Below are 24,103 nucleotides of genomic sequence, written 5' to 3' on the forward strand. Positions count from 1 at the left end.
ACATCAGGTGTCCCCAGCAGAGTCCCTCCTTACATCAGGTGCCCCCAGTAGAGTCCCTTCTTACATCAGGCATTCCCAGCAGAGTCCCTTCTTACATCAAGTGCCCCCAGCAGAGTCCCTCTTTACATCAGGTGCCCACAGCAGAGTCCCTCCTTACATCAGGCATTTCTAGCAGAATCCCTCCTTACATCAGGTGCCCCCAACAGAGTCTCTCCTTCCATCAGGTGTCCCCAGTAGAGTCACTCCTTACACCAGACATTCCCAGCAGAGTCCCTCCTTGCATCAGGTGTTCCCAGAGCACAGTCCTTCCTTACATCAGGTGTCTGCAGTGCGGGGTCCCTCCTTGCATCAAGTGCCCCAGAGCGGAGTACCTCCTTAGATCAGATGTTCCCAGAGCGGAGCCCTTCCTTATATCAGGTTTCCTCAGAGCAGAGTCCTTCCTTACATCAGGTGTCCCCCCTCTTCACCCGAATGCGGGCCACACCCCGGTAGCGACGCTCTGTCCATTTGCTATCCACGCCATTTACAGAAGACCAGCTCGTGGAGGTGAAAGGGAAGAACCAAAAGGTGAAGCTTAGGTTCCTCCTCGCTTCTTTTTCACGATAGCTGGTCTTCTGTAAAATGACAGCTAGCAGAGACAATTCAGTTGCAGTCGCAAACCTCTAGCAGCCGCCAATATTCCCCAAGGCCTGCCCACTGGCTGCCCCATCGAATCTGCCCACTAGCCATCCCATCAAGTACTTCCGTGCACACGCCTTTTATTTTAACACTTACAGCATCATATATGAAAATGAACAGTGTATTATAAGTCATCAGTGCTTTCATATTTATATTTTGTCCAAAAGAGACATCTCTAACCCGCAGCTCTACGCTGTACGCTCTCAGCCCCCCCCCCCAACACCTGTACATTCTCAGACCACCTCACACCTGTGCACTCTCAAACCCCCTCTCACCTGTAACCTCTCAGACCATCTCACACCTGTGCGCTCTCAGACCCCCTCTCACCTGTAACCTCTCAGCCCCCCTCTCACCTGTACACTCTCAGCCCCCTCTCACCTGTATGCTTTCAGCCCCCTTACACCTGTATGCCATAAGCCCCCTCACACCTGTACGCACTCAGCAGAAAAACTGATAGTGTATATGGGGCTTAAGAGTATTATGAACTAGCTTGAGAACAGCTATAGCACCATTCTCTGTCAGGGTTACACTATTTAGATCTAGACGTCCCCAGAAGGAAACCTTTAGCAAAAGACTGCAATGCTTAGGATCTGACAGCTGACCCTACTGAAATGGCTTAACAGTACTGCCAAATCCAAATTTCTCTTTTGTTCATTGACGGATACAGCACCTTAATCTTGACCTAAGGGTTATATCACCACCTTTAGGAGAGGACTAGGCAGAACACAACAAAAAACAAGCACAGCACCACCCAGGGGGCAGTCCTACTGACTATAACCCCTCACTCTGCTCCCAGCAGCTAATTTTTTTCTGCCTAGTCTAGGAGAAGGACCTGGCTCCCTGTGGGGACCAGTGGTCTTTAAAAATTTTTTTGCTGTTTTTGCTTCCTGTGATCTACAGTCAACAGCCAGGTTGGGTGACAGGCTGGATAATATATATCCTGGTAGTCTCCCCAGCCTGGCCATTGAGAGTGTGCAGACCTTAGCTCCGGGTTGACCCCATTCTGGTCCAGGGGCAGCCGGTGAGCTATATGCTCCGGGGGAAACACACATGACCGGGCTACTGCTGTCCGAGTCACAGTGTGCCATGGCTGACAGCCACCCCATATTGCTCGGGTGATGGGTCTGTCTGTGGAGTGCGTCAAGCAGTCCCTGCGGGAGGGGTTAGTATGGTTCCACCGGTTTAGGCAGGATGGAGCAGCTGGGCATTCCCTGGGAAGTTGATTAGGGGGTCTCTCTCTCTCCCCTTCTCTCCCTGCCTCTTTCCCTCCTCCCCATTCTAAGGGGGCACTGTGTGGCTGGGCATAAGGGGCGCGGAGCACGTACCTGGCCCAGGGGTCCCCTGGGTGGTCTCTGGTTCCTGGCAGGGGGCTGTGCTGGGCAGTCGTTTGGTCCGCTCATTTAATCACTTCGTTTTGTGCCTTCATTTGCAGGGTGAATAGTCACCTTTCACATTTTCCTGGAGCGCAGCGGATATTTTCTCAGCGTTCTCGGGAGCTTTTGTTCAAGGCGGCTGGCGGCCATTTTCTTTTGGCCACGGGGAATGGCTCTGTTAGTCTCTAGCTCTGGGTGGCTGTTTTAAGCCTGGAACAGCGTGAAAACGGACACAGGACACCGCATGGGTGGAAAGCAGGCAGAGGGGAGTGCGGACAGTGGCACAGCGGCACAGCGGCACAGCGCAGCACCTGGGTCAGGGTGGTGAGTCCTGCAGGGGGGGCCCTCAGTCTGTGGCAGCTAGGAGGGTGGGCATTTTTTGTCTCTTGCCTTACGTCCCGGGTGACAGGCAAGAGGGGGTTACCATGGCGTCAGAGGCTGGTGCTTCTTCCCCAGACGCCCCCCTGATAGCAACCGGTTCCCCTGCACCTGCGGTGCCCATGGACGCTCTGTCGGTGGTCCTGGAATCATTTGTTTCCAGGATGGAAGTGGCGTGCGGGCATAAGGTAGATAAAAAATGCCCCTTCGTCTTCTGGGGAAAGCTCTAATTCAGATTTGGGTCTCGCTGTGGCAGGCGGCCCCTGTTCTGATGCTTCAGACCAGGACCCTTTGGACAGTGAGGAGGAAGACTCCGCATCCATTTCATCGCAGGAAAAAGCGCTAGTAGGAGCACTTATCACAGCGGTGCGGGATACCTTTAAGATAGAGGATATGGCGGGGGCATCTGCAGAGGTGTCGGCCCTTTTGGGTCGTATTTTCCTATCTTGTGTATGGGGCTTAAGGCTTAATGTACATGTACTACTGAACGATTTAATCTGACAGATAGTAACCAGTGTTTAAAAACTTCAGTTTTACTGCGTTTACATTCAAAAGAGTTTAGCCGCGTTTGCATTTAGAAGCACTTTTTTTTCTCCACATAGTCAAAAATTAAAAACGCCTGTAAACCAAACATGGCTAAATGTGAGTTACCGCGTTTACATGCGTTTACAAGCTGTTATGTACATAAATGCCTCTGAACATCTGTACTGAATACATTTATTTGCTTTCCAAAAAAAGCTTATAAATTCAACTGCCTAAAAACGACGTGTACATGTACTGATAAGATAACAGAGGAGAGTTCAGGGACTGCTGAAAAAAACACTCCCGAAAGTCAGTTTATCAGCAGCAGTGTACATGAAGCCTAAAGCGGAAGAAATTCATTTTTTTCCAATATCTGCAGTGACGTCACTTGCCCGTAATATGTCCCACATCTGTTAGGCAGCTGGATCCTTTAGAAATACACTCTGCAGTGTTGACAAGTCTTTTAACAGCTGCTGAACAGGGATGAGCTTTAAGTTTGAGTCAAACTCATGTTCGACTCGAACATTGGCTGTTCACCATTTCACGAACAGCAAACAATTTTGGTTGTTCGTGGCAAATTCGTAAACGGGTAACCCCGCCCCTCACTGACAACAGGGGGAAAGCCATAGGGAAGTCTCCGTGCATCAGAGGAGGTCGGAGTCACCGGGTGGCCCCACCCTCCGTTATTTAAGTGTCGGAAAAAGCGGAGTGTCACACTGCTGACGACTCCCACAGAGGCGGATTGTGCGAATGGTGCGGAGAAGAAGCCAGAGCAAGATGCTGGACGAGAAGAGTGGAGGAAGAAGAAGATGAAGAAGAAGATGGAGAAGAAGAAGATGGAGAACAACACCGAAGGAAGACCAGAAGAAAGAAGATGAAAGAAAAGGCGCAAAGAAGAAGAATTTAATAAAGGACTTGTCAAAAACTGTCTTTTGTCTTTTTTATCTTTTTTGTCACTTTTTTTTTAAATGGTAGGGGTACATTTGTACCCCATTACCAATTTGCACAGGGGGGAGCCAGGATCTGGGGGTCCCCTTGTTAAAGAGGGCTTCCAGATTCCAATAAGCCCCCTGTCCGCAGACCCCCACAACCACCGGGCAAGGGTTGTGAGGATGAGGCCCTTCTCCCCATCAACAAGGGGACAAGGTGCTTTGAGGGGCTACCTCAAAGCACCCTCCCAATGTTGAGGGCATGTGGCCTGGTACAGTTCAAGAGGGGGGGACGCTCTCTCGTCCCCCTCTTTTCCTATGGCCTGCCAGGTTGTGTGCTCAGATAAGGGTCTGGTATGGATGTTTGGGGGGACCCCACTCCATTTTTTTTTTTAAAAATTGGTGCAGGGTTCCCCTTAAAATCCATACCAGACCTGAAGTGTCTGGTATGGATTTTGAGGGGGAACCCCACGCCATTAAATTTTTTTTTTTTGCAGGATTCCCCTTAATATCCATACCAGACTTGAAGGGCCTGGTATGGAATTAAGGGGGACCCCCACAATTTTTTTGTTTTAATTTTGGTTCAGGGTTCCCTTGTGGGAAATCACCATGCCGTTTTTATCAATGAACACTTTATGTGTATTGCGGACCGACAATTCATTATAGCCGCAAGTAGTTTTAAATGACTTTTTTTTGCCTTTAGAAATGTAATTTTGCTGTCAGACTGTTCTAAACATGGGGAACATTTACTTCACTTTACAGACATACTATAGACACCCCCCAGGTACGAAATTTAAAGCTCTTTTTCCTAGCTTTTCTTCACCCTCCCCCCCACCTGTGACAGTATCTGGCTCAACATACACAGTCGCCTACACACCTGGATCACCTCCCGTGCGGTGCCCACTGCGCATCCTGGCTGTCCGGAACAATCCCAACTACTCCAGATGAGTATATACACACCCCACCCGAGTACCCATGGCTAAGATTTTATCCTTAAATGTACACAGTTTAAACTCCAACCGTAAAAGGTGGCTGGCATTGGGGGAGTTCAGGCAGTCGGGAGCGAGTGTCATAATGGTGCAGGAAACTCACTTTGATCATGAGGGCACTTTTGCATTCGCCTCCAGATATTACCCACAGATTTATCAATCATCAGGTCCCCACAAGCGGGCAGGAGTAGCCATCTTGATTAACCACTTGCTTACTGGGCACTTAAACCCCCCTCCTGCCCAGACCAATTTTCAGCTTTCAGCGCTGATGCACTTTGAATGACAATTGCGCAGGCATACAACAATGTACCCAAATTCAATTTTTATAATTTTTTCCCCACAAATAGAGATTTCTTTTGGTGGTATTTAATTACAGCTGGGAGTTTTATTTTTTGATAAACAAACAAAAAAAGATGCAAAATAAAAAAATAAAAAAATCATGTTTAATAGTTTGTTATAAAATTTTGCGAACAGGTCATTTTCCTCCTTCATTGAAGTGCGCTGATGAGGCGGCACTGATAGGCTGCACTGGTGGGCACTGATAGGCTGCACTGGTGGGCACTGATAGGCATAGTTAAGGTGGCACTAATAGGCACAGATAAGGTGGCACCGATAGGCACAGATAAGGCAGTACTGATGGGCACAGATAAGGCGGCACTGATGGGTGGCACGGATGGGTGGAACTAAGGGGCACTGATAGGTACCACTGATAGATGGGACTGATGAGCACTGATAGGTGGCTCTGATAGGTGGCACTGATGGGCAGCACTGATGGGCACTGGTAGATGACACTGATGGGCACGGATATGTGGCACTGGGGTGCAGCACCGTTGTTGAGGCAGATTGTGGGCACTGATGTGTGGCACTGTGGGCACTGATGTGTGGCACTGTGGGCACTGCTGGGTGGCACTATGGGCACTGATGGGTGGCACTGTTGGGGGGCACTTATTTATTCATGAGGTGGTACTGGCAGGGGGCAGGTGGGCACTGGTAAGCGCGAGGAGGAAAAATAGCCGATTACCGTCTCCGTTGTATCACATGATCAGCTGTCATTGGCTGACAGCTGATCACGTGGTAAGGGGTCGGGATCGACCCCTTGCTCAGATCCTTGATCAGGCGAGTCTCATAGACTCGCCGATCACAGAGCCGGCAAAGGAGGTCTGCGCTGTAGCCGTCATTTGGCTATAGTACGGATCTCTAGTGGTTAAACAAGGGTCCCCTTTCACATACTCGTCCCATTACGCCGATCCCCAAAGCCACTTTCTTATCCTTCGGGGACTATGGCTAGACAGGGAGATTACACTCTGTGCAATCTATGTCCCAAACGTTAAGCAGACTGGATTCCTGAGCAGAGTACTGACTCGCCTTTTCCGATCGGAACACAGGAGGTTAGTGATGGGGGGACTTTAACCTTACCCACTCGTTGCTGTCGGATCATCAGGGGGTGGGCCCCAGGGCACCCACCGCTCGAGCGCTTAGGGACTCGAAACAATTCCGCCAACTCACCAGAAGGTATGCCCTCTTTGATGCCTGGCGGGCCCTCCACCCTAGCGATCGACATTACACTTTCTACTCAGCTCCCCACCGCACCCACTCCCGCATAGACTACATATTTTTCAACAGTGCCACCCTGCATATGACCCAAATGGTGCAGATAATACCGATTTCATGGCCAGATTATGCCCCGGTGGTGATAACCCTGGACCTGGGCTGCCCAGCACACAGGCCCTATAATTGCCATCTAAACTCGTTCCTGCTCCAACACCTCTCCTCAAAAACAGAGCTAACCACTACCCTGAGAAATTATATGGAGGAAAACGACACTGGGGAGATATCCATGCCCACCTTATGGGAGGCCCACAAGGTGGTGATGAGGGGCAGATGTCTGGCCCTCTCCTCTGCCATGAAGAAGAATGTGAAGGCCGTGCAGATACACACTGAGAGGGAGCTTAGAACCCTTGAGAAGCAATTGCAAAACAAACCCACCCTAACTCTCCTAAAGAAAATTACATCCCTCAGAGCAACTTTAGGCGACCTAGCCTTGAGTCGTGTTGAGAAGGTCTTAATTAAACTAAAACAGATGTTTTATGATAAGGGTAATAAGGCCCATACACTCTTAGCCAGAAAGTTGAGGGACAACACTCTAATGTCGACCCCACACCAGATTCAGGACAGATCAGGCCGCTTGGTCTCTCACCCTAAAGATATAGCCCAATCTTGCAGACTTCTATAGGATCCTTTACAATAACCACGATATCCCAACCAATCCCCCCTCGCCCGACCTTACTGAGCAACTCCAGCGGTACCGAGACCATAGTGGAATAACGCGGCTTCAGAACAAAAGATCTAGATTCCCTAAATACTAGACATGTGCAATCGTTTTCGTCCGAATGCATTTTCGTCCGAATTTCAGCTATTTTCGTTTACGTTTTGACAAACGATAACGAAAGCACAGAATCCAAAAAACAAAAGATCCGACATAAATAAATGCTTTATTTTCATTTTAGTTGTTACAACAGTTCGATATAGAATAGGAGATTCGATGTGACTCTGACAATAACAATCTGTGTCTATAGAACCTGTGGTCGAATGTGCCTAACCTTACCTCTATTAGCCCAAGATTATATAGAGAAAATATTCGACAGAGAAAAAAGATTTGACAGAGAGAAAAGATTCTGCAAGTTACTGTCCTAAAAAGTGTTTGGGGACCCGGTTCCTGCCCCAGGGGACATGTATCAATGCAAAAAAAAGTTTTAAAAACATCCGTTTTTTCGGGAGCAGTGATTTTAATAACAATTAAAGTGAAACAATAAAAGTGTAATATTCCTTTATATTTCGTAGGGGGGGGGGGTTGTCTATAGTATGCCTGTGAAGGGGCGCATGTTTCTGGTGCTTAGAACTGTCCCTGCACAAAGTGTCATTTATGCAGGAAAAAAAGTCCTTTAAAATCACTCGCAACTATTATGAATTGTCGGTTCCATAATACATAGAACACTCATTGAAAGTCATTGATAAAAAATAAAAATAAATAAATAAATCAAAAAAGCGTGGGAGTCCACCAAATTCAATTACCAGGCCCTTCAGGTCTGGTATGGATATTAAGGGGAACCCTGCATCAAATTTAAAAAAAAATTGACGTGGGGGTCCCCCTAAAAATCCACCCAGACCCTTTATCCGAGCACGCAAACCTGGCAGGCCGCAGGAAAAGAGGGGGGGGACGAGAGAGCGACCCCCCTCCCTCCTGAACCGTACCAGGCCACATGCCCTCAACATTGGAAGGATGCTTTGGGGGTCTGTGACCCCTCAAAGCCCCTTGTCCCCATGTTGATGTGGAGAAGGGCCTCATCCCCACAACCGGTGGTTGTGGGGGTCTGTGGGCGGGGGGCTTATCAGAATCTGGAAGCCCCATTTAACAAGGGGACCCCCAGATCCCACCCCCCCCCCTGTTTGAAATGGTAAGGGGGTACAAAAGTACCCCTACCATTTCACAAAGAAAGTGTAAAAAATAGTTAAATAAGACAAACACACTTTTGAAAAATTCCTTTATTAACCACTTAATAACCGCCCTATAGCCGAATGACAGCTTTAGGGCGGTTTCTTAACTGTGGGAGGCCGTCATATGATGTCCTCCCAGAATTCCGCTCTCGCGCGCCCCCTGGGGCGCGCACTCGAGAGCATCCGTGACCGCCGGGTCCACAGGACCCGGCGCATCACGGATCACGGTAAACGGCCGCTCGTCGCGGCCGTTTACCACGTGATCGCTCCGTCAAATGACGGAGTGATCACTTGTAAACAAACCGGCGTCATGTTATGACGCCGGTTCCTCCCTCCCCCTCTCTGTACCGATCGGAACAGCGGAGGGGGAGGAGATTGGTGTCAGCAGCGATGTGGGCTGCATCTGCAGTGCCCACATCGCTGCTCACCGAAAATTAACCCCTCAATTCCCTGCAAATACTCTGCAATACCCTGCCATTACTCTGCATTACTCTGCAATACCCTGCAATACCCTGCATTACTCTGCATTACCCTGCATTACTCTGCATTACTCTGCATTACCCTGCAATACTCTGCAATACTCTGCAATACTCTGCAATAGTCTGCATTACACTGCAATACTCTGCAATACCCTGCCATTACTCTGCATTACTCTGCATTACTCTGCATTACCCTGCATTACTCTGCAATACCCTGCAATACCCTGCAATACTCTGCAATACCCTGCAACACTCTGCAATGCTCTGCAACACTCTGCAATGCTCTGCAACACCCACCAATACCCTGCAACACTCTGCAATGCTCTGCAACACCCGCCAATACCGTGCAACACTCTGCAATGCTCTGCAACACCCTCCAATATCCTGCAATGCTCTGCAACGCTCTGCAACACCCGCCAATACCCTGCAACACTCTGCAATGCTCTGCAACACTCTGCAATGCTCTGCAACACCCACCAATACCCTGCAACACTCTGCAATGCTCTGCAACACCCGCCAATACCGTGCAACACTCTGCAATGCTCTGCAACACCCTCCAATATCCTGCAATGCTCTGCAACGCAATACTCTGCAACGCCATACTCTGAGATACCCAGCCATACTCTGATATACCCAGCCATACCCAGCCATAGTCGGTGATACCCTGCAATACCCAGCCATAGACACCCCCCCCCCTCCCGCCGCCCTCCGGTGCTTCTACCGACTCGCCAATACTATCAAATCCAGAATCTTTTTTTTTTTTTTTTCAGGCTTCCCAGCTTAGAGGTGAGATGCGGGGTCTTATTGACCCCACATCTCACTGTAAAGAGGACCTGTCATGCCATATTCCTATTACAAGGGATGTTTACATTCCTTGTAATAGGAATAAAAGTGATCAAAAAATTTATTTTTGGGGAAAAAAATGTCAAACTAAAATAAATAAAGTAAAATGAACAATAAAATTATTATTTTTTTTTTTAAAGTGCCCCTGTCCCCATGTGCTCGCATGCAGAAGCGAACGCATACGTAAGTCCCGCCCACATATGAAAACGGTGTTCAAACCACACATGTGAGGTATCGCTGCGTACGTTGGAGCGAGAGCAATAATTCTAGCCCTAGACCTCCTCTGTAACTCAAAACATATAACCAGTAAAAAAAAAATTAAATCATCGCCTATGGGGATTTTTAAGTAGCGACGTTTGGCGCCATTCCACGAGCCTGTGCAATTTTGAAGAGTGACATGTTAGGTATAGATTTACTCGGTGTAACTTCATCTTTCACATTCTGCAAAAATTGGGCTAACTTTACTGTGTTTTTTTTTTTTTAAGCACAAAACAGTTTTTTTTCCAAAAAAAAGCATTCGAAAAATTGCTGCGCAAATACCGTGCGAGATAAAAAGTTGCAACGACCACCATTGTATTCTCCAGGGTGTTTGCTAAAAAAAACATATATAATGTTTTGGGATTCGATGTAATTTTCTAGCAAATAAATGATGATTTTTACATGTAGGAGAGAAATGTCAGAATTGTCCTGGGTGCTCCAGAACGCCTGATGGCGCTCCCTGCATGTTGGGCCTCTGTATGTGGCCGCACTGTGTAAAAGTCTCACACATGTGGTATCGCCGTACACGGGAGTAATAGCAGAATGTGTTTTGGGGTGTAATTTGTGGTATGCATATGCTGTGTGAGAAATAAACTGATAATATGACAATTTTGTGAAAAAAAAAAAAAAAGTAAAAAAAATCTTGATTTTGCAAAGAATTGTGGGAAAAAATGACAACTTCAAAAAACTCATCATGCCTCTTACTAAATACCTTGGAATGTCTTCTTTCCAAAAAGGGGTCATTTGGGGGGTATTTGTACTTTTCTGGCATGTTGGGGTCTCAAGAATTGAAATAGGCCGTCAGTACTTCAGGTGTGATCAATTTTCAGATATTGGCACCATAGCTTGTGGACTCTATAACTTTCACAAAGACCAAATAATATCCACCAATTTGTACTTATTTTTACCAAAGATATGTAGTGGTATAAATTTTGGCCAAAATTTATGAAGAAAAATTACTAATCTGCTAAATTTTATAACAGAAATGAAGAAAAATTCATTTTTTTACAGAATTTTCTGTATTTTTTCTTTTATAGCACAAAAAATAAAAAACCCAGCGGTGATTAAATACCACCAAAAGAAAGCTCCATTTGTGTGAAAAAAAGGACAAAAATTTCATATAGGTCCAGTGTTGCATGACTGAGTAATTGTCATTCAAAATGTGAGAGCACCGAAAGCTGAAAATTGGTCTGGTTATTAAGGCTGTTTAAGTGCCCAGTGGTCAAGTGGTTAAAAATAAAAAAAAATAAAAAAAAGATTCCAGCGGTGGTGATCCACTCTTGCTATCCAGCGACGGATCTCCGGGGTCCAGCGATGGATGATCTGATCCAGCGCAGCGAATCCATCCATCTTCTGTCTCCACTGAGGAGACACTGCGGGGATTCTGGCGGCCTGACGTTTGTTATATGCGGAGGGCGGGGCCACCCGCCACCTGACCCAGCCCCCCCTCTGACGCAAGGGGAAACCCGGGTTTCCCCGTGACGTATGGGTGACCCCGCCCCCCTCTGATGTAACACAGGCAGGATTCCGTTACATGAGGGCATGTGGCCTGGTACAGTTCAGGAGGGAGGGGGGCCGCTCTCTCGTCCCCCCTCTTTTCCTGCGGCCTGCCAGGTTGCGTGCTCGGATAAAGGGTCTGGTATGGATATTTAAGGGTAACCCCACGTCAATTTTTTTTTTTAATTAGACACAGGGTTCTCCTTAATATCCATACCAGACCTGAAGGGCCTGGTAATTGAATTTGGAGGACCCCCACGCTTTTTTTTTAAATGTATTTATTTATTTATTTTATCAATGACTTTCAATGAGTGTTCTCTGTATTACGGAGCCGACAATTCATAATAGCTGTGAGTGATTTTAAAGGACTTTTTTTCCTGCATAAATGACACTTTGTGCAGGGACAGTTCTAAGCACCAGAAACATGCGCCCCTTCACAGGCATACTATAGACACCCCCCCCCTACAAAATTTAAAGGAATATTACACTTTTATTGTTTCACTTTAATCATTATTAAAATCACTGCTCCCGAAAAAACAGCCATTTTTAAAACTTTTTTTGCATTGATACATGTCCCCTGGGGCAGGACCCGGGTCCCCAAACACTTTTTAGAACAGTAACTTAAAGCCTTTAAAATTAGTACTTTAGATTTTGAACGTTGGAGTCCCATAGACTTTAATAGGGTTCTAAAGTTCACACAAAGTATGCTATATACTAGCTCCGTCGAATCTTCTTTATACATTCGACAGACACCATAAGCCTTCAAAGACAGATTCGACCGTAATTCATGTTGAATTTTGGACGAATGCAATTTTTAAACGAAAAACGAAATAAATAAAAAAGAATTTCGGGAGTAACTAAATAAAAAAAAATTTCGGACGAAAACGAAATTCTAAAACAAAATATTTTACTCTGCACATGTCTACTAAATACCCTGATCACACAAGAGGAAATAGAGCAGACCATCAAATCCCTACCTAATCGTAAAGTCCCAGGCCTGGACGGCTTTCCTTATGAGTATTATAAGGAATTCCTCTTGTATCTGCTCCCCGCTATGTGCAGGCTGTTTAATGCCTCCCTACAAGATACCCTGATCCCAAGGGATATGCAGAGCTCCTTTATCATGATAGTCCGTAAACCAGGGAAGCACCCCCCCCCCTGTGTTCCAATTATAGACCGATAGCCCTGCTGAATTCGGACCTTAAAATATTTATTAAACTCCTATCTATCCGCTTAAACACGGTCCTCCTGTCCCTGATCCACAAAGACCAGGTAGGCTTTTCCCCCCTACGCAAATCGGGGGACAACACCAGGAAGAGAATAGACCTGGTGGAGGTGGTGAACAGGGAGGATGGGCAGGCCCTGCTGTTAAGCTTAGATGCAGAAAAGGTGTTTGATCGCCTGGGGTGGCTCTTCCTCTTCGCCACACTCCACCACATAGGAATCAGGGGACCCTTCTATAGAGCTATCCAACATCTATACTTGAACCCCACCTCCCAGGTCAAGACCTCCTTTTCCCTCTCTGCCTCACTACAGGTACAGAATGGCACTAGGCAGGGGTGTCGGCTCTCGCCCCTGCTCTTCACACTATGTGTCGAACCTCTAGCAGCCACAATCCGGAAAGACCCGGACATTAAGGGCATAATGGTACGGGACAGGGAGTTTAAAATATCCCTGTTCGCAGACAACGTCATTCTCTCATTGACACAACCCAGAACCTCCCCCCCTATTCTTCATGCAGAACTAGAACGCTATGGGGCCCTATCGGGATATAAAATAAATATCTCTAAGTTGGAGGCCCTCCCAATCAACACCTCGGTAGAGGAGGTAGCACATCTCAAAGCCAATTTCCCCTACAGTTGGAAAACGAAGGCACTGAAATACTTAGGAATTCATATCACCCCGCAGTACTCTACCCTCTATCAGGAAAACTTCCCCCCCTTCGCCACAACATCAGAACCCTCCTCCAACAGTGGAAAAAACACCATATCTCATTATTCTTGAGGGTCGCTTTAGTGAAGATGACAATCCTCCCAAAACTATTATACCTCTTCCAGACCCTACCCATACATGTCCCCTATGGCCAACTAAAACACCTACAAGCTGACTTACTGAAATACACTTGGAACTACAGGAGAAATAGGATCCCACGCTCAGTATTGCAGGCGGCCCGATTGGATGGCGGCCTGGCCTTCCCCAACCTTACTAAGTACTATCAGGCAGCACAACTGAGGGCGATAACCTCTTGGTTGATGCTTCGTTCATATAATAAATGGACCGAGATAGAGAAGTTATGGCTAGCCCCAATACACCCTAACAATCTGCTATGGAATGCGAATGGGGAGGTAGAACCCGCACGACTACTAGGCCTGATGGTACTACTCCGAAAGCTCACTGACACAACAACATAAGCTGTCCTCGGATAGCTCGCTCCTGACCTCGTTTGCCTGTAATCCCAAAATGCCAGATATTCCACTATGGAAATCTGGGAGATCCTTGTACCCGTAAACTGCATTCCTTTGCAGAACTACAGTCCAAATTTGACCTCCCGAAGCAGATTTTCTACGAGTATCTCCAAATCCAACACTATGCCTTAACATTTGCGCCGAGTCTGCAATTCTCCACTCCAACCCCCTTTGAAAACCTCATCCTAGCAGGCTCGGCTCAGAGAGAGCTGATCTCGGACATCTACAAAATACTTAATGAAAGACCCATTGATTCAATGGGCAAGCACAATTATATGCTCAAGTGGGAAAAGGCACTGGGTGAGGAGATACCCGTGGACCAATGGAAGGCCATATGGACCCAGGCATCCAAAACTTCGATATGCATGCTCTATAAAGAAAATATTTATAAAATACTCTATTTCTGGTACAAGACCCCTGATGTGCTCTATGCCATCCACCCGACCAGTTCAGACCGCTGCTGGCGATGCCTGGGAGCCAGGGGAACACTATACCATGTCTATTGGGAATGCCTATTGATAGGTACCTACTGGAACTCAGTTCGCCAACTCCTAACTCACCTCCTTGAGCAGGAGGTCCCAATCACCTCTAAATTTTTCCTGTTAGGGCTGTCATCTCTGAGAACCCCAGCCTCACATGGGAAGCTAGTTAGACATGTCCTCACGGCAGCTCGCTGCCTAGTGGCATTGAACTGGAAGCGCCGCTCCCCTCCACCAGAGGGAGCACTGTATGCCAGGATTAGAGACGTGGAGCTAATGGAGAAGATGTCAGCGAGGATACAGGATCGCCTGGACACACATAATCTGGTCTGGGAACTATGGCACCACCGGGAGGAACATAAAAGTCCGGAATCAGGTACAGGCTTATGTTAGCTGAGCTTCCCCCCCCCCCCCCCCTCGCCATGCTCTCCTTCTCCTCTCTCTCTCTCCCATCCCTTTTTCTTCCCTCTTCCTTCTTTCTTTTTCCCTTTCTTTAGGTGTCCTCTAGGGACCCATGTATCCACTCACTATACCAGCTGAATGGTTTGGTTGATTGCATTTTAGTTAACTGTTTACGTAATCTGATCCAAACAGATTTGAGAAGTGTAAAATAAAACATGGATTGCAGATAAATAGCGACAACGAACTTAGGAAATAAGCATAGCCATGTAACTTCGGTGTGAAAGTTTCTGTATTGTTGGTTGAAAGACCATTGCACTTCAACTGTATGTGATGTAACTTTAAATAAAAACGTTATTGATAAAATCACTGCTCCCAAAAAAACTGACATTTTTAAAACTTTTTTTTTGCATTGATACATGTCTCCTGGGGCAGGACCCAGGCCCCCAAACACTTTTTATGACAATACCATGCATATAAGCCTTTAAAATTAGCACTTTTGATTATTGATGTTCGTGTCCCATAGACTTTAACGGTGTTCGCGTGTTCAAACACATTTTTTGCCTGTTTGCATGTTCTGGTGTGAACCGAACTGGGGGGTGTTCGGCTCATTCCTACTGCTGAACTTCTGGTGCTGAGAAAGTTCATTAGCTTCAAGTCTTTTGTAAGCTGCAGTGAGAAACTCCCGATGACAGCTAACCCCTCCTTCCTGAATTGAGAAAAGCCCAAAGCCCATGCATTTATTACGCTGCATGTAATGCCACGTACACATGACCAGACTTTTCGACGGACTAGGTGTGACGGAAAGGAATCCGTCAGATATTACGATCGTGTATGGGCTCCAGCTGACTTTTTTTCCCCAAAAGTCAGACGCTTCTAGAAATAAAACATGTTTCAAATCTTTCCGATGGACTCGAGTCCGGTTGAAAAATCAGTCCGTCTGTATGCTAGTCCGACGGACAAAAGCCGATGCTAGGGCAGCTATTGGCTACTGGCTATGAACTTCCTTTTTCTAGTCTGGTCGTACGTCATTACGTTCAAATCCGTCTGACTTTGGTGTGCTTGTGTGTGGCCAAGTCCGTTCATTTGGAAAGTCCGTCGGATCTCCGCCGAAAGTCCGTTGGACCTAGTCCATCCTAAAGTCCGGTCGTGTGGGCATGGCATTATACAATCTGTGACTGGGGAAAACATTTATTAGACTCTCCTTCATTCAGAGATCATATTACATTAAGAGTAAAATATGGTCAGGCTTTTCTCAATGGCTGAGATGGAAGGAAAGGAGGACAAAATGTAGATGTAGCGCCGGCTCCTGAAAAGCACACGCTATGCTTTTTTGAAATTGAATGTTACATCTGAACTGCAGTTTAGTTTGGGTATAATTATTCCAAATTTGGACCTCAGCATCAGTCTGACTGGACTATAGGGTGTTCAGCCTGGCCATAGGGGGCACTGTCTCTTCTGGCAAGCATGGAACCACAGTCTGGTTGGGTGCTTTAAGGTTACTTTCTCTCTGAGCCAGACCAGTGGGAGTGTCACTCTTGCTGTGCTTTCTGGGAGAGGGTACTTGAGATGTGGATGTCATGTGGTTCAAGGTTCAGGTCCAGAATTATGTTCTGACTCCATGATCCTGGTCCTCCTGGCCAGCCCCCAGGAAGGCTATGGCCTGGGGTGCAGATCCACCCGACTTTATGTCTCGGGGCTGGCTAGCCCAAGGCAAGGAAACTAAGGAAGGGATTCTGAGGCGGTCTGGTGCCGTCTCCGGTCATGGAGAGGCCCAGCAACTTCATAGCTATCCAGGGGAGGACTCTTCAGAAGAAGGCCACATACGGGTTGGCTTCTTAGCAAGAGCCTGGTAGGGCTGAAGTACCTAAGTGAATCCAGTTTTGTGGGTATCGCCAAACCGGCTGAAAGATACTGGTACCACACGAGTGTTCTACAAGTCCTAGTTTTCTACATGTTCTACAACAAAGTCTGTGGCAGAGACTTATTTCTATGTGTTCTACAACAAAGTCTGTGGCAGAAACTTATTCCTGATATAAGCAACTTGTTGCCTGCTAGGCCTTGTGAGAGAGGGACTATCCAACTTGAGTGAACATCCAGCTGTGAATGGCTATTCTCTGGATTTAGTCGAAGTAAGCAAGTCCTTTATTATTGACGTTGACACTAAGAGTACCTGAACTTTCCTCCTAACCCGCTGATTCTATACTAAGAGACTGTTCGTTAACTACGTTTTTGCAAATAAAAATCCCTTTAAGCGGATCTGTAGTCAGTCTCTAGAGTTTGTGGGCCATCTACCACAGGAAACCCCTAGACGCAAATGGAGGTGAAGAAGGTAATGGTAAGCCAAATCAAACCAGCAGCTCCTTCGGGGGTTAGTGCTACATAGAATTCCAGTTAAAACCTAACAAGTCTTAAAATGCTTCCTCCCCCTCGTAACACCTATACTAACGAACCTGTATAAAAAGATGTATATACTTATGTACTGTACTTTCGGCCCACTCTGGTCTAGTCATAGGACCCCCTGTGTCAATCAGTGGAGGCTTCAGTTGAATAGAGAGGACACTGTCATTGACTGGGAAAGCTGGGAGCAATGATGTCATCCATAGGTTCCCATAGTGCAGCTATTGTAGGCAATGATTCCTCTCCCCTGCAGCCGCCGCTGGCTGACACTAAAAATAGGTAAATATCTTTTTTACACAGATTGGTTAGTTCATATAGGGACAGTTAGCATTTTTAAGACCAGTAAGGCCACGTACACACGGGCGGACTGTTCGCCCAACTTTGTCCGCTGAACAGTGTTTCAGCGGACAGTCCGCTCGTGTGTGGGCTTCAGCGGACAGTTTCAGCGGACAGTCTGACGAACAAAGTTTTTCGGAAATCCCGTAAAACTGTCCGCTGAAACTTGGTTTGAGCGGACAGTCCGCTCGTGTGTAGGCTTGTTCGTCAAACTAAGTCTCGCGCATGCTCAGAAAGAATTTACACGCCGAAGGTTGCATTGCAGTGTATAGGACGTCGTTTTTCTAGTCCCGTCGTACGTGCCGTTCACGTCATCGCGCACGGTTTCAGCGGACTGTTCGTTCATCGTGTGTAGTCAAGTCCGCTCATGCAAATTTTGAGCGGACTGTTTGTCAAACTGTTTGACGAACAAAGTTGGGCGAACAGTCCGCCCGTGTGTACGCGGCCTTAGGGTTTAGCTGGAATTCTATTTTAAATTGTGAAAGGTGCTATAATAATTGTTAAATGCATTTTCAATGTAATGGAGGTTGCATAGTGTTTGTTGGGTTTTCAGATACTGTATGCGTGCTATTTTAGTTTTGTTTGTTCATAAATTGGGATGTCAACAACTTAAGCTGGCCACACATGGATTGAAATTCTTCTGTGTATGGGCAGGCTGATTGTACTCAAGTCGATCCACCGGTCAACTTGGGTACAACCAGCCTGTCGGACTTTTCTCCGTGCGATTATTCTGCTTGCCGGGAAGGCCCCCTGCCCAAACCTCCTTGCCGTCAGAATACAATAAGACTGAGGGAGCCATTTCCCCATCAACACTGACTGTGTTTATGGAGGAATCAAGTGATTTTCTTTGCTTCCAACTGTGGCTGAAGAAGAGAAAATCGAGTCATCTATGGCTTGCCTTACTTGTGCTGTCAGTGATAATAATCATAGTGATGTGATAATAATGATATGATACATATATGATATATATGATGATATATGATGATATATGATAATAATCGGCTACATGCTAATAAGGTAGTTGAGATTTTATGGGATGGGTTCAGTTTCTTTTGTGTTTCAAAATCTTTAATTTGTTCACATAGTTTAATATTTGATAAATCCTTTGTAGTCCATTATATCCAATTTTATCATAATTCCTCTAATGCACCTCTTATGGGCATTCCATAACATAAATATTTTTACCAGGATTATTATTTCAAACGTCTGTAACCTGTTTGGTTAGTTTTTGAAGTACACATGGTCTGAACAAGTCTTATATTTTTGTCAATTTTCATTATGTCCCATTCACACCGCTTGCTGCAGAATGTGATGCATATAGTAACCAGCAAAATTAAAGCCCGAACCTTTACAACCCCTTTAACCTGTTTTTTAGGTTAAAGGGGTTGTAAAGGTTCGGGTTTTTTCACCTTAATCCTATGCATTAAGGTGAAAAAAACACCTCGCTGTCATTGGCCCCCCAGCCCCCCTGTTTTACTTACCTGAGCCCATTCACCTGCTGTGCACATCCCCCGGCATCCTCTTCTTCACTGAGTCTGGCAGTTAATTGGATAGATTGATAGCAGCGCAGCCATTGGCTTGCGCTGCTGTCAATCACATCCAATGACGTGGCCACCAGGGGAGGGTCTATGGACTCCAACTGTATGACACGGGAGCACGGCCGCAAGCTAACCCCCCAGGAAAGAGCTTCCCAGAGGGGTTAGCTTTAGTGGGGATGAGCTGATACAGCCACCATGGGACCCCAGAACAACAGGATCGGGGTCAATCTGTGCAAAACGAACTGCACAGTGGAGGTAAGTATAACATGTTTGTTATTTTAAAAAAAAAATGGAACCTATACAACCCCTTTAAATCATGAACTAAATATCCTGAATAACCATTATGAACAACATAGTTGATTTTCTTCCATATACTGATTAAATTGTGTGTAGTAGACTTGAATCGTTGCAAACGGTCTGTTAGTTTGTGTTTATCCTAGTATACAATAAATAGCAGATTGTGGGAAAAAAATCAGCTTCATTAGTTATAAACACACAATACCAACATTCATGGGTGTCCGCAGAACTTTTTTCAGGGGGGGGCATAATTTTAGGGTCACCCAGGGACCCAGCCAAACTACAGCAGTGATCCCTCTGGCTGGACGATCGCTCACTCTGGGTTCCCCGGGCACGACTCTGGTCAGTAGTGTAGCATATCTGTACCCTGGCAGTGGCTCAGTCATTCTCTCTATGGTGGAGCTGGGCAGCATGGCTCTCTCTGGTGGCGCTGGGCAGTGTAGCTCTCTCTGGTGGTGCTGGGGTAGCTCTCTCTGTTGGTGCTGGGCAGCGTGGCTCTCTCTCTAGCATCTGCCCAGCACACTCCTTGATTTTTTTCCTGTAGCACTCTCTCCCTCAGATTTTTTCCAGGCTGCAGTCTTTGAATCTCTCTCTTGATCGAGCTGTAGGCTCCTCCCTGTGGAAAATGGGGCCGCCAATGTTTGGGACTACATGTCCCATAATTCTCTCCTTTCCTAGTCTCCTTTGATTGGCCCTCAGTTATGGCCAATAGGGAAGAAACGGAGCAGCAGGAAGCTGGGCGGCGAACCTGGCGAGAGCCATCATCTCTTCTCCCAGACAGGAAAAAGGGAGGCGACCGGGGGAAACCTCTGATAGCCCGCAGCTAGCCTTTCTCCTGTCACAGCGCCGCCGAGTTCTCTGCTGGACTGAGCAGGGCAAAGAGGTGGATCTCACACTACACTGATAGGGGGGCTTGACAAAACCTTGATGGTGTCACAACACTGGCGGGTGGCACACGGGTGTGGGCTGCCCACACCCCGATAGCGATGCAACTGTGCTGAATTTAAGATCCGATCCCCGATTCCAGGGGGAGCACTTGATTCCCTTGCTCCTACCTGCGGACGCCCATGCCAACATTGTATCATCAATTCCCATTTTACTTGAAACACCAAGGCACCAGTTCACTAAAGCATGAATTAATGTGAAGCGTGGCTAAGCCTGGTTTACTAAAGTATAATGTTACGTTTATTTCCATCATCCAATCATGTGAAGGCATCACTTTGTTTTACATCTCCCTTGCAAACAGAATCTTTTCTCTTCACCTCACCTCACTTTTTAGTACATTTGGCTCCAATATTTTGTAATGGTCTACTAACCCTAACTTTTGTCTTGCAGGTCTCTCGAGTCCCGTGGGTAACTGTTGTGCATTCTTGATGAACCTTAAGCTCCGGACCTTTCACTCTGTATTTATTAACACAAGTCATATCAAATCTGTGTACAGTATTTATTTCTGTTGTGGGTGTGTACCAGTGAGTTGCAAGGTGTGTGCTAGTGTGTAAACATAAATTGCCCCAAAAGATGCAAACGTTTAAAGTTCTGGAAGTATTTGTAAAATGTATCCTTTATGTTGGGGAAACTGATTGGACTTTGTTAGACAATTCTTTATGGACATTAAATGTATTTCTGTTGCAATCAAAAATCACAAAGAAATCATATCTTCCCTAATGCATTTGCATGGAAATGGAAAAATTAAATTGGTGTGCAGTACCTTCCGGTCACCAAAATGTTCTTCTGGCCGAGGTCTGAATCTCAAGTCTGTGCTATAACTCAAAGTTTGTACATTTCTACTTTTCTTTTTTGGCGCAAGCCCCACTCTCTAGCGCTTTTGCTGCTGTTTCCTTCACCCAGTCTGGTAATACTCCAAAAATGTAAATGTCCCCATTAGTGTTCCCCCTTACAACAGGTGCTCCTACCAGAGTAATTCATTACATTGAGTGCCCCATCAGACAACCCCTATAAATCATTTGCCACTGTCAGAGTACCCCCTTATATCAGGTGTCCCCATCAAAGTGTCCCCTTACATCAGGTGTCCCTATCACATCAGGTGTGCCCATCAGAGTGTTCCTTTACATCAGCTGCCCCCATGAGAGTGCCCCTTTAGATCAGTTGTCCCCATCAGAGTGCCCCCTTCACATCAGGTGTCCCCATCCGAGTGCCCTCTTAACATAATATGTGCCCATTAGTGTGCCCCTTGACATAAAATAAGGAGCACTCTGACGGCCACACAATATATTTTAATGGGCATGCTGATAGGCACATTGTATGTTAAGGGGCACTCTGACGGGCACATTATATTTTAATAAGCATGCTGATAGGCACATTGTATGTTAAGGGGCACTCTGACGGGCACATTATATTTTAATGGGCATGCTGATAAGCACATTGTATGTTAAGGAGCACTCTGATGGGCACATTTCATTTTAAGGGGCACTCTGATGGGCACATTTCATGTTAAGGGGCACGCTGATGGGCACATTTCATGTTATGGAGAACACTGATGGGAACATTTCATGTTAAGGGGCACTCTGATGGGCACATTTCATGTTAAAGGGCATGCTGATGGGCACATTGTTTGTTAAGGGACACTCTGATGGGCACATTTTATGTCAAGGGGCACTCTGATGGGTACAACATAAAATGTGCCAATCAGAGTGTCCCTTAACATACAATGTGCCCATCAGAGTGCCCCGTAACATGAAATGTGCCCAACAGGGTGACCCTTGATATACAATGTGCCCATCAGTGTGCCCCTGTAAATTTCTGTTTGTAAACTTACAGCATACCTTGAGGGATGCAGGAAGTGGGAGCCAGCAGAGGTAGCAAGCTGCAGGGGGTGGTGGCTGCACCAAGAACCTTCCTGAGGGGATGGGCACACATGTCATGTCATATCATGCCTTGATGGAGATCAAGGGAGGAGGCAGTGACTGATATAGATTTTCATTGTAACTTAAACGGGGTGCAGTACTACATGTGGCCACAGTAGAGGTGGCGCTCTCTCCGTCTCAGGAAGTGGTCCACAGGATCGTTATTGTAACATGAAGAGTTGCAGTGTCGGGCCTGGTGCTTTCTTCCTCCTGACACTCAGGAGAGATAGTGAGGCAGGGGGTGGGGCGCGGGACTGCTGAGCTGCGGGGATCTGAAACTTTAGACTGGCATGCTGATGGTCCAGACAGGAGAATCACTCAGTCCGTGGCCGGACCACAGTCCACTATTTAATGACAGCTGCGTTAGAGCAACTATCAAATATTTATTGTTTATGTAGCACGGTCCCCTTGAGGACTGCTTGGATTTACCTGCTCATCTGCATCACCATGACCCTGTGGACCTTGCAACCCACCTGACACTCAATTGGGTTCAGACATCTTTCACAAGCACCTTTAAATGACACGTTACATAAGTCAATATATTTGTATTATCCCTGCTTTTACTGAAGTAAGCAAAGTAGTACTGATTTAGAAAAGGGAAGGGCAATAAATCAACCGAGTTCTAGATAACAGCCCAGATTCGGCAGAGGAATTCCCCAAAGACATTTTAAGAACAGTTTAACAGTGGGAGGATACAATACACACATATGTACAATGAGATACCACCTGGAGCATGACCTGAAGGACAATAAAGGGTTAAATGTTTAATGCAGTTGGTTACACTCTAAAGGGGAACCCCCGGGCCGGCCTTTGAATCCTAATGAGAGATCAGACAGAATAAGGATTGTATAGTAGTATATAGTAGGATAGGATTAAATAGTAACAACAGCAATGTCCGAGGTGCAGGCCTGATAGTCTTCACAAACAGTTGGAGCTCATTATTATATCCAATAAGGCACAGTGATGCATTAACAGACTGACTGGCTTAAACAGGCTAATAGTACTCCTTGAAATGGTTGTAGGTAAAGATGTCTATGTACAGTGTTCAAATAGAATTGCAGTAAAGTGTTCCCAAGGTAAAGGTGTCTGTACACAGTGTTCAAATAAAGTGTCCATGGAAAGATTGCAGAAGCTGGGCAATTACCCTCTCACCAATGACTGAACTGAATTGGATGCCTTGCAGACAGCGACCCAGGAATAGACGTCTATCAATGGAACAGCCAGCGATGCCCCATGGGTGCAGAGTGTGGATGAACATGATGTTGAGCTGCTGAGTTGGTGCTGCATAGATGTCTGAAAAAAAGCAAACAGAGTTGGGCCTTCCGAGGCCAGGCTGGAATCACTTGAACACCACGTGGTAAGCCGAAACTTCTCTCTCCCCGTCACAGAGAGGTGTGCAGTCCGCAAGGCCCAGGAAGAGGAGAGCATGAGGTGGATCTCTAGTCTCCTTTATAGGCTTTCCCAGAAGTCTCCTTGACTGGCAGCAAGGATCCCTGGGATGTGTAGTCCTGGTGTATGGTTGGGCAATGGAATTGGTGGTCAGAAAGACTACTAATCACACAATCCTTTGGGTTGGACTCACCAATATGATGACAGTCACTGGCTCCCAGCATTTAAGAGACACAACTACAGTTAGGGAATGACGAGGAAACATACTGTATTATGATTATAGTCCACCATCGCTACATCCTTCCCCCACTTGAAAGTGATAGGGAAAGCCCAGAACTTAAGGGCTTTTAGTAACGTTGACTGCTGAAGCCGAATCCAAGATGATGTGTTTAATATACAGGCATGTAGCTATCCACAAGCAGGGAGAACAACTTTGTACAGTACATGGTATACATTCAAATATATTGTTCTAACTGAAGCTGGGAGCCTAACTAC

At 46.4% G+C, this 24,103-nt stretch overlaps 1 protein-coding gene across 1 annotated transcript in view; it reads left to right on the plus strand.

The window, feature by feature from the left end:
• LIN7B (lin-7 cell polarity scaffold B) overlaps positions 1–21,108 on the plus strand; it is a 1,167,120-nt gene extending 1,146,012 nt beyond the window's left edge. The window contains exon 6 of the mRNA XM_077467159.1: positions 20,691–21,108. Within this exon, the coding sequence (XP_077323285.1) occupies positions 20,691–20,712 (22 nt within the window). The 3' untranslated portion in view covers positions 20,713–21,108. The remainder of the gene's footprint in view (positions 1–20,690) is intronic.
• The last annotated feature ends 2,995 nt before the right edge of the window (positions 21,109–24,103 follow it).

Source organism: Lithobates pipiens, unplaced genomic scaffold, assembly GCF_037356315.1.
Source record: "Lithobates pipiens isolate NorthernLeopardFrog02 unplaced genomic scaffold, aLitPip1_a1.2 Scaffold_48, whole genome shotgun sequence".
Lineage (NCBI taxonomy): Eukaryota > Metazoa > Chordata > Amphibia > Anura > Ranidae > Lithobates > Lithobates pipiens.